Source organism: Phalaenopsis equestris, unplaced genomic scaffold (genome assembly GCF_001263595.1).
Source record: "Phalaenopsis equestris unplaced genomic scaffold, ASM126359v1 Scaffold000002, whole genome shotgun sequence".
NCBI lineage: Eukaryota > Viridiplantae > Streptophyta > Magnoliopsida > Asparagales > Orchidaceae > Phalaenopsis > Phalaenopsis equestris.
Genome location: NW_018164444.1, coordinates 12,093,864 through 12,105,269, shown reverse-complemented (window position 1 = coordinate 12,105,269; position 11,406 = coordinate 12,093,864). Strand labels below are relative to the sequence as shown.

The following is an 11,406-nucleotide window of genomic DNA, read 5'->3' as shown; positions in this document are numbered from 1 at the left end:
TACTGAAATCTTTCATCAATTTTATCTCTCTTAAGTTATGTATTCTAATTGATGTTTTGCTACGAAACATCTTATTTAAGTCTGGTGAGGTATCCATTTTTTTGCAAATTGTTTTTATTGAGGTTATTTTGAATGTTTTATTGTAATTTTTAGCTGCGCTAATTTTTGCCATTATAGGGTTCTACATGAGAAATTAGGGTTGGAATTTGGACAGATTAAATTCTAGGAGGGGAGATATTCCGTCGTTTGCAACTTTAGTTTGCATCATACCGTCTATTGGGGAAAATATTTGTGTACGTAAGACGTACGTAGCGCTGCGTACGTCGGGAGGTTATTCAGAGGGTATAGCCCCTGTAACCTCCCTATAACCTACCTGTAACTTACAAATAAGTTTCATGTTTCTGTAGTTCCGGTAGATACAGGGAGGTTATAGGGGGTATAATGCGGATATAACCCCCCTGTACTCTCTGAATAACCTCCGACGTACGCAGCGCTGCTAACTAAAATATTTTCCGTTTATTGGGGGCTTGAGCTAACTAAAATTGATAATTGATTGGCGATTTATTTGTGGAATTTATTTTATGATTTTTCACAATTATATACATTCTTTGGGAGTATATTGCTCGTCGAAGAAAAAAAGTTAAGGTGAACCCAAAATTGTAAACAATTTTAAATTGTTCATATTAAACGTTGTTTAGGGGGTTTTGATAGCATTATTTACAAGGGAATTAGTCAAAGAATTAATTTAAATCCAACCAAACTTAAAAAAAAAATCAAAATTAAATTCAATGTTCCGTTATATCGAAAATTCTTGCATTACGATGTTTCTTTCGGTAAATTTGGTTTTCGTAAATTCAACTGTGGGAAGAATATAAGATTTTCATGCAGCCGATGTTTAAGGGTTTGTTCCGGTGAAAGTGAAGATTGAATTTATGGGTTTTAATAAATCTAGTTAACGTAAATTCAATCTGCAGCAAAATACCGCCTTAGTCTGTAACAGTCGTAAAAAAATTCGCTTTATGAATTTAATTATTTAGTTACGAAAACAAAGTAATTATAATATCATGATTATATTTATTAATAAAGTAATTATAATTCAAGTTCTATATGTAAATATTTTATTTTTATTTATATGTTATAAAATGGAACAATCCGGAGAGCTATAATGCTTGCATTGAAAAAATGTTAGTGTTTAAAAAATAACTGGGGAATATACATATGCCCCATACAATTTTTATATATTCGTATAAACAAAATAATAGCTCTGGCAATGGAAACTTTTTCTTATTTGATTTGCAAGTGATTCAAATTTTTGGCTTAAAGCAAATTTAAAACATCTTCAAGGATGCTCAAATGCTAACCTAGAACATGGATTGCTTTATGTCTTTTTTTCTCCGGGTGAGCATCTTTAAAACAAAATTTTAAGACTAGCTATAATTATTTATTTTGACTCTAGCTTTAATTTGAGTAAGAAAAACATCGAAATAACATGCAAAGCAAATAAGAAAATGGAATTAAAACCAAAAAAAAAAAAAAATACCACAGATAAGAACAGCAACAAGTAAGTAAATCTATGATTATCAAAAGTAAGATCCTTGTATATAAATGCATCAATGATAAACCAACATAATTCAGGTAGCGTTTATGTTGGCAATCAAATGAGAAATGAGATTGATGGCGTTTGGTAGCTCCGGGTTACAGGTTAGATAATACAATCCTCCTTTTTTCCGTCGTAAAAATAATATTTATGTTGTACAAATATGAATACTTTTTAGAGCAAATATTTAAGGTACCTTTGAAAAAGATAATCTACGATGATTTTATAAGCTCTTTCGGTGGGGTGATAGCTATCCCAAAATACATATTTGGTATCATCTAGGCAAGTAGGTGACTTTGGATTGCACAGTATCGAAGCCTCTATTTCGCCTGTTCCACAACATCCTTTATTTGAGACCTCAAATCCTACAATCATAATCAACATAATTTATTCAATCAAAACATACAAGTTCTTGAAAAATTAAAAAAAAAAGTAAAAGACTTTTGTTTAAAAAAAATAAAACAAATCTTATTTTCTTAAAAAAGAAACGGGAAAAAGAGGGTGTATATTCGCTTTCTCAAAAAGTTGTATTTTATTTATGAAAATGAAATATGCTATAAATTGAATCACTAAAAAGATAGCTTTTATTTATTTATGAAAATATTAAATATAATTCATTCATGATTTTTTATCCCTTTTGATATCATCTCTGTGCATTATTAAAGGTGGCATGAATTGAATGCTGATGGGTGTGGATACTAAGAATCTGCAATTGCATTTATTAGCACTAAAAAAAATAAAATAATGAATTAGCTAGTTGCCATCATAAATACCCCTGAATGGCAGGCATTAACTAGACAGGGCCAAGCAAATACACTTTATTTATAAATTCATGATTTCTTTGTGAATTAATTAATTAGAAAAGATAAAAAAATTGTTTCATTCTAATTTATATTACCATATTGTTGTGAGGATTTGTATAAATATGTATGTGAGAAAGCATAAAATTATTATTGGTAACGTTAAGAAGCATTGAGGAGTTAATAAGTGTAATAATTACCATAAACAGAGGGTCTCTGAACAAAGTCAAGTATTATGGTGTAGATATCCAGATAGACCAGTTTTGTGCCTTCGAATGTCGTGCTTAGCCTTTCGAGCTCTGCATTAATTTTTGAATTATAAAGCTCTGCTGCCTCATTCCGAACTGGAACACATCCTCTTAACAGTCCTCCTGCTAGAGTTCTTTGTGATGGTAGGCAGCCCACAGGGGGGAGCCCAACAAATCCTATTTTACGTGCTCCCATCTGATATAAGTTCTGCCGAAAATAAGAGAGAGAGGGAATATCAAATTAAAATGAATTACTTTAATTACTTTAGAAGTAAATAAAATTGGAGGGAGCCAAATAAGCTCTAAATTAATCTATGCACGTTATGCTTGAAATGATATAAATTATAATAGAAATAATGTATGATAGATAATTAATTCATGAATATCATTTTTTTCTGTCAATTATAAATTAAAAAGTCAGGCAAAAAACTCTGGGCTAGATTGATTTGTTTCACATCTAACAGAAATTATACTTAAGAAACAAAAAAAAAAAGACTCTTCAAAACCATACATCTTAAGAAAATTATTCTATATCAAATTATTGAAGCTACTTTTTCAGGAAAAAATATTAAATTGTCAATTCACTCAAATAAGTATATGGATAAGACAAAAAATGATAAAAGAATTTATCCCAAGAAACAACCAATCTATATAATCAAAGTATGTCGTTGGTTTGTCGTTAAATAATATTATTGTAATATAAATGTTTGTTTGAATTCTTGATGATGACTCTTGTCCACTCCCTCTATTTACTTAATGAAATTGGTCAGTACCATTCATAGATTTTAGAAAGAACCCAACTATATTTATAACACACCAATTAAATAAATGGTTTGTATAAGTGAGAGTAAAATATCATAATTTTAGTTTTTATTTGAGATTTTTATATAACAATCATTCAAAATTTTAAATATAATGGATTGGCTATTCAAACAAAAAATTTCACATTTCAATCATCTAAGAAACACCTAAAACTTTAAATAAAATGGATTGACAACTCCTCCTTCAAAAGAAGATAAAGTTGTTAATAGTCGAAATATAAATTTTAAGCTTAGGTGGCAAAATTTTATATTTAAAATTTTTGTCGGTTGGTATGTAGAAGCCCTTTTTATTTTTAGTTTTTTTTGTTATTATTATTATTAGTATTATTTTAAAAGTTAAGCCTTAGTAAAAATTTGATTAAAAATTAATGACTTAAATGAACTTAGTCCTCGTGCATTCATTACATTAAATTTTAGTTTACAGACTTTTGGATGGTTATGGGAATGAACAAGAAACCAACATGTAGATAAATAATCTAAATAAACAATCTAATTTGAATTCAAATCAAAAATTAAGTTCAAGTTTAATAACGAACTAATAACACTTAGCAATAGACCTACAACCTACGACAGCGAGGATGCCTCTATTACCTATGGTCATTATTATGTGCAACCATAATTGATGTAATTCCCTCACCTCAACTCCATCTAGAATATTCCACTTTGTGTATAAAATGTCTGTCACTGTTGCGAGCCGTGGCTAGGGAAGAAATTAAGCACTATGAAATGCATTTTAATTGTGCTACCTCTGTATCCTTCTACATTTGCAAGAATGATCCATAAGCTTCACTTTTCTTTCTTCTTGCATTCCTCATTTCATTTTTTATATAGTAACATGGAAGAGTTGAACACCTCCACCCTTAGCTACAACTTACCAACCCTGAAGATCGAGGACTGCAGATGCCCCCAACTTTGAAATTCTTGGTCTCCAACATCAGATCTGTGGTAAATACATCGCTCTCCACTGATAATTACTCCTTATGGAGGTCTCAGATGTCCAAAGTGATCAATGTAAATAGATGTGGTGGGTTCATAGACGACACTATCCCAACCCTTATCACCAACATCCCATGCATTCCCTCTCCCAACCTAGCTTACAACACGTGGAATCTTATAAACCAGAACCTCATTGCAGCAATTCTCTCCACTGTCTCTACCATTGTGTTTCCCTATATCATCAACCTATATAGCTGCAATGAAATCCAGGAAGCTCTCGAGAGTCATCTTCAAGCCACAAATAGATCCTGGGTAACCAACTAAAAAAATGAGCTCCATAATGTTACCTTGAGGAATCAAACAATGACACAATACCTAGCTCAAATCAATCTACTAGTCGATACTATAGCAGCTGTTGAATCATCGATTGACATAAATGCCATCCTATATATTCTCAAAGGATTCCTTCCAACCTATTAAGCATTCAAAACCGCGATTCGAACCTTCCTATCACATATTAGCCTTGAAGACCTCTATTATTTGCTTTATAGTGAGGAGATAAACATCACAAATGATAACACTGGAAAAATTTAGCAAATTGACATCCATCTGGCGCTATACACGAAGCGAGGAAGAGGACACAACAACAATACAAACCAAAGCTTTAATAGGGGTAATTCCAAGCACAAAAAATCCAATAACGCCATCAACTGCGAAATCTGTCTCAAACCAGGGCATCTATCATCCGCATGTTGGCATCACACTAGCCTCAATTATTAGCCCACACAACTAACAACTCATACTGCATTGATCAACTCATCAGCCACCGAGCAGAAGTGGTACCTTGATACAAGAGCTTCGAACCACCTAACATTAGATTTCAATTCTCTTCAGAATCCCAAAATCTATAAAGACGATGAACAAACCTTTGTTGGTAATGGTAATAATGTACCCATTCAATACAATGGCCAAGGTCTGCTCTTCACTCCCTCAAGTAAGCTCTTCCTCTCAAAAATATTCCACACAACAATCATAATTTAATTTCCATCTCACAAATCGCAACTGAAAATAACTGTATTATCCACTTTGATGATTCTAGCTATCAAATTAAGGATTGCTAGACTCAACAAAATCTTCTAAAAGGACCTTGCCTTGATGGCCTCTATCCAATACTTTTTCGAAAGCAATCCCTATCTCAAGAACTGCTTCCGCTGACACCTAAACTCATAGGCTCAGTCACTCGAATACCAAAGTCCTCCTCTTCATCACAAATCACCATCCATACTTGCACATTCCAAATTATTATACTTTTTGCAATTCATGTAATACAACTAAACAATAAAGACTAACTTTTGTTTCTTCTAGTAATCATACTTATCTTTCGCTAGAACTAGTTCATTCCGATGTATGGGGACCATCCCCACATACTTCTAATCAAGGATTTAGATTTAATGTAAAATTTGTGGATGATGCAACTTGTTACACTTGGGTCGAGTATTTCCTATGATTCACAAATTTGAAACTGTAACCTACCTCATACATTTTAAAAATCAAGTCGAAACTCAATTCAACACTAAAATCAAAATTCTCTGCTTTGATAGAGAGGAGGAATACATGAACCACCACCTCGACAAATATCTAGCCAAACAAAGTAGCATTCATCAACTTTCATGCACATACACACCTCAACAAAATAGCCTCGCCGAAAAAAAACATGGGCATATCCTCGAAACACTAAGATTCCACATCCAAGCTCCCACCAAAATTCTGGCCTACTACCATTCTCACTGTAATAAATCTTAATAAGATTGAATGCATTCTCCCAAAACTCATAATCAGTCTCAAAATAATCTTCTTCATAAACATCCTCCAGCATACAAACACTTAAGAGCATTCAGTTGTGCTTGCTTTCTTTGGTTCCTACCAAAACACTGCAACAAACTAGATTGACAATCGGACCTATGTGTCTTTCTCGGCTATCCAAGAAATCTCAAAAATTACAAATGTCTTCACCTCTAAAGTGGCAAAATTAACTTATCTCAACATGTCACATTCAATGAACTTCACTATTCCTGCAAAACATCACCACCCAACACCAATACTCATCCACCCACTAACTCTTACACACTCCTCACTCTCATCCTCACCTCCCTTCCCTCCTGCACCAAACAGTCCACCATCCACTCACCATATGTCTCCACCACTTTACCGAAGCCATCCCAAATAACCTCTAACGCTTCATCACCGAACACCAATTATTCACATCCACCTACTTCTAAGCTCCCTTCACCACTTATTAATCGTAACCAGTCACCCACTTATATGGTCCCCCCATCTTCAAGAACTCCAACAACACATCCTATGACCACTAGATCTAAAAAAGGCAACCTAAAACCCAAACACATTTTCAATCTTTCTCACGTCCAAACAAATGAACCTCCCACTTTCAAAGTAGCCATGCAACGCCATCATTGGAGGCTGGCCATGTAAACAAAACTCGAAGGCCTCCAAAATCAACACACATGGACTTTGGTACCACCCCCATCTAATCAATCCATCTTGAGCATCAAATTTACATACAAATTCAAGCGTCAACCTGATAGAACCATTTCCAACTACAAATCACGTTTAGTAGCTCAAGGGTACAAACAAGAGTTTGGCTTACACTAAACCAAAACTTTCAGCCCCGTGGTTAAACATCCAACAATCTGAACTCTTCTAAAAATCTCTGTTAATCGACAATGGCCCATCTTCCAACTGAAAATCACTAACGCATTTCTTCACGACGAACTTCAAGAAATAATGCACATGCACCAACCACTGGGCTACATCGACGACACCAAACCACATCATGTTTTCCTACTACGGAAAGCAATTTATGGACTTAAGCAATCTTTGTGCCAATGGTTCACCAAGTTCACCGACAAACTATTACTTCACGGCTTTAGCAAAGTCAAGCCGATCCATCCCTCTTTATATATGAGCACAACTCTATCATTATATATCTACTATTATACATTAATGACATATTGGTGATAGGAAACACCACAAGCTACATAAACAGCCTCCTGGAAGCACTCAAAACCGAATTTCTCATGAAAAATATAGGTACTACTTCAACATTTCCGATCTCTTCCGTAATGATTCTATTAGTAAAAAAACAAAAAGATTTATTATATATATTTATATTTTTGACATAAAAGAGAGTCTATGCAAATTGTTGTATTTGACTTAATTATGCACTGATGTTCATTCAATAAAAAATAGATTTTATATTGGGCAAGCTATATGATCAAAATTTGAGTAGACATGAATTTGCTCTTCTAACATAAACTACACTCGAAAATTTGTCATTTAAAAAAAAAGAGCTTTTTGGTGTTTTTTTTTTAAACTATGTCAGGGATGCACTTATGCGTTAGCATCAAAATATATATTGGGAATCTGATAAATATTAATGGATGAGTTAGGATTGAGAATTTGAAAAATGAGTGAAAAAAGGGGTTAGATTTGTTAATAGCGATGTTTAGAGTGCTATATATGTAATTGCCCCAGAGAAGAGTTAAACGACATTTTTGACATTTTTACCATTGAGCCCTAGTTCACCCAAATTTTCAAAACCAGAGTGCTGGTTTGATGTTAAAATTGGGGTGACCATAACATCACACAAAGAATAAATTACAAATAGCTCTCATGATATATATTTTTTGAATAACATTATATATAAGAAAAATAGTAAACTCTTAAGTGATCATAGGCGGAGAATTAGCAAACCAAGCAATCATAGAATCATATTATTTGTTTTTTGAGAGAGAGTCTAATTACCTGGATGAACTGGGAAGAGTAGCTGACAAGCAGGTTGACGTAGGAAGGAATGTCGTAATGGGGCTGGCGGAAGGGGGTGATAAAATAGGTGTTGGCTAGATCATTGGAACCGGAGCACACCACGTACAGACTCTCTTTTATTATATCATCCGCCCTCTCCTCTCCCGCGATGTTCTTCAGCTTTCCCTTGTATTCTGCGAATAGTTTTAGCTGATCCGGCATTGATATCGCCGACTGCATTTATTTATTGCCATACAACAAATTATCAGTTCATGCTATATATACATCAAATTAGTATATATATACATCAAATTAGTATAATATATATATATATATATATGCGTCAAGCCTTGGCTTATTGGTGGCCGGGTCATTATAAGTTCCCTCAGTTCAATTGTTCGATTCTAAAGTGTCGTGGGTGCTCTAAAATTTTAGGCACAAGACGTAGACTCTCGTCATTGGGCCAAAAAAAAACATGACAAATCGATATTTGGGCCTTTGCCAAATATCAATTTCTTTTAAGGAAATATATATATAATGCAAGCTATTTTGGCTTCGATCAAGAAGTTCTGGATTTAAGATTTTACATATTTTGGATGTGCGCGCGCTTTCATTAACAATACGAGTGATATAAGCATGATTTCTTGAATTGTTAATCAAAATAGGACGCATATAAAAAAATTCTTTTAAATCGCATAAGCATATAAATAGGATTATAATTTTAATGTATAGAGTGAACTTGAATTCATACTATCATTGAGGTGAAATACAAGATCAGAATTAGACAATAAAAAATGTATTATATCTCATTCGATTATTCTTATATGTTTAATATAATTAAACTATATTTTCGGAAGAATGTTTAATATATAATGTTTGCTCTCTTACACGTTGTGGAATCCCATATTCTAATCTTCAGGATAATTATACTTGCTGGTACTTCCAGTCATCATGTTTTGATTTTACAACTCATTTTGGGCAGTTGAATTTATGAAACATTTTTTTAATGAATTAATTATTGGTACCCAAAACAAGTCGCTAAATAAACATAAGATTATAGAATAGAGAATTAAAGCTAGAATTCAAGTTTGAGAGAGAGAGAGAGAGTGTACTGAATAAATGGGGGTCAAGGGATCGTATCCAGTGGCTCCGGAAGCGAAGCTGACTCCAGTGAGTAGGTCCTCTGCTCCTAGATTTTGGCCAACATAAGCTGGTACTATTTCCTTTACACCCAAAGTTGAGGCTAAAAAAATTACATATAAATAAATAAAAAAAAACCATCATAATCAAACTGATTTTTTTTTTTTTCAAAAACATTTATTTTATTATATTTTAAAATGCATCACTCAGAAAGATTAATGCTTTTTAAACCATCCAGCAACTTCTATATTCCAAAATGCTGCTGACATGTTACATAAGTTTTCGATCAACTATAAATCTATAATATTTGTGGCACAAGTATAAAAAAAGAATTATTTATATTCACGACAAATATGTGGCATGAGAGTAAGAAAAAAACATATCTATTTTCAATGTATATATATTTAACAATATAAGCATTTTTATTGATAGATAATAAAGCTAGCTGTTCACGTTCTCTTCAGAAATTTTTTAATTATTAAAACAATTGCAAATTTAATTGTCCGACGCTACCTCCAACCAATCTTTCCCTTCGCTTGATTAAAAAAACGATACCATTATTACAACACTTCAGATTGCACTCACAAATTATTATTATTTTTAATGATGATGTTTATTAGCTAATCAGGAAAAAATTAGTCACTATTAAATATGCCATAAATTAAAATTTTCAAAAATTTTTAAGAAAAGCATGATATAATCAGGAAAAGTGGGCTGGCCCTAGCACTAATCTTTACGAAAATTCCTATAAATATGCTCTGCCATACAGTAACAGAGTTGTTCATGTAAAGTATATAAAACAAATGTATACATAACATATATATAGAAAAAGAAAAGTATATATATATATATATATATATGCTTTACGGGAATAAGAAAAGTACCTATAAGGTCACCAGGTATCCTGCCATTGCAGAATCTGCCTGTGGCTACATGGCCGATGAAGTCCTTCCCATATGGAGGAAAATTACACTTCGCAATTGTTTTTATCGCATTGTTATTTCCAGGATCAACAATGGAGTCACCAAACAAAATAACAGCAGGAACAATAGGCTTCGAAGTTCTGTTAACAGCAAGGGCGATTTGAGAGCAGAAGTAACAGCTCATAACTGCGACTAAAAGACGAAGTGTGGCGTTCTGTGTAGCTCCAACAAAACTGTTTCTGCTCTCCATTGATTTTTATCAATCTTCTTTGTGGTGCCGAAGAAGGCAATGAAAAGGTGCCGTTTTTATAAGCTCCAAGGCAGATGAACACAGCTGCATGAGTTAGTCACATGCTAACTATAAAAGTAGACGAATTTATTGCACTGAAAGATTAGTTAATAGATCAAAAAAAAAAAGAAAAAAAAAAGGAAGAGTACTTCGAGGGTTCGAGTATGCTTTAATAAGCTCATTTTAAGAAAAATAATAGAAGAAGATGCATATCTTGGATTTTCAAACAAGGAAGCAAACAAGTTCCTAAGTTTTGTGATCCTCTGACATGACAATCCACTGCAATAAATTTGTGCCGTAAATATATATAATTTAAGAAATATTATTACAATAAATTTTGTTGTATTATATATAATATTCTAACAACGGGTTTTTGGAGGCTTTGTAGCTTGTATGAGCGGATTTTCTTCACTCTTCTCCTGGAAACTTAGGGAGTTTCATACCATATTGAAATCTCTCCTCTTGTTTGCATTTCCTTCAGCTCTGGGGTTCTCAGTTTTCTACTGTACTTTGGTTTTTGCCAACCTCTACTAAATTGCAACCAATATGTGAATATATTTAATTATATTCTATACTTTATAGGGAATTTTAATATTTTTGCTCACGTAAGTTTCTGCGCTATTACTTGATCTTAGCTTTCTGCTCAAATTTGGTTTCTGAGCTGTGATGATTGCTAACCGCTATTAAAATTCAACTGATTTAAGAATATCACTATTTCTATTCTTTACTTTAGATGGAATTTTAATTATCTTTTTCAGATATGTGCTGAGCTCACCTATATATGATAGAGAGCTTCTAACTTATAGTTTCTTTATTTTATCTGTTTTGTT

General features: G+C 32.9%; 1 protein-coding gene across 1 annotated transcript; it reads right to left on the bottom strand.

Annotated features, from left to right (window-relative positions):
• Positions 1 to 1,646: 1,646 nt before the first annotated feature.
• On the bottom strand, positions 1,647 to 10,550 carry LOC110036248 (GDSL esterase/lipase EXL3-like). The gene is made up of 5 exons (XM_020740650.1): positions 10,249 to 10,550; positions 9,337 to 9,467; positions 8,225 to 8,458; positions 2,598 to 2,853; positions 1,647 to 1,962 (listed from the first exon to the last, which is right to left on the bottom strand). The coding sequence occupies exons 1-5, from the start codon at positions 10,535 to 10,537 to the stop codon at positions 1,772 to 1,774; spliced, it is 1,101 nt and encodes a 366-aa protein (XP_020596309.1). The 5' UTR covers positions 10,538 to 10,550; the 3' UTR covers positions 1,647 to 1,771.
• Positions 10,551 to 11,406: the final 856 nt, after the last annotated feature.

Coding starts and splice junctions, on each gene's coding strand:
- LOC110036248 (XM_020740650.1), bottom strand. CDS start 10,537: ATGGAGAGCAGAAACAGTTTTGTTGGAGCTACACAGAACGCCACACTT. Junction 2,854..8,224: donor ACTCTTCCCAGTTCATCCAG/GTAATTAGACTC, acceptor TATTTTCGGCAG/AACTTATATCAGATGGGAGC. Junction 1,963..2,597: donor TCAGAGACCCTCTGTTTATG/GTAATTATTACA, acceptor TTATGATTGTAG/GATTTGAGGTCTCAAATAAA.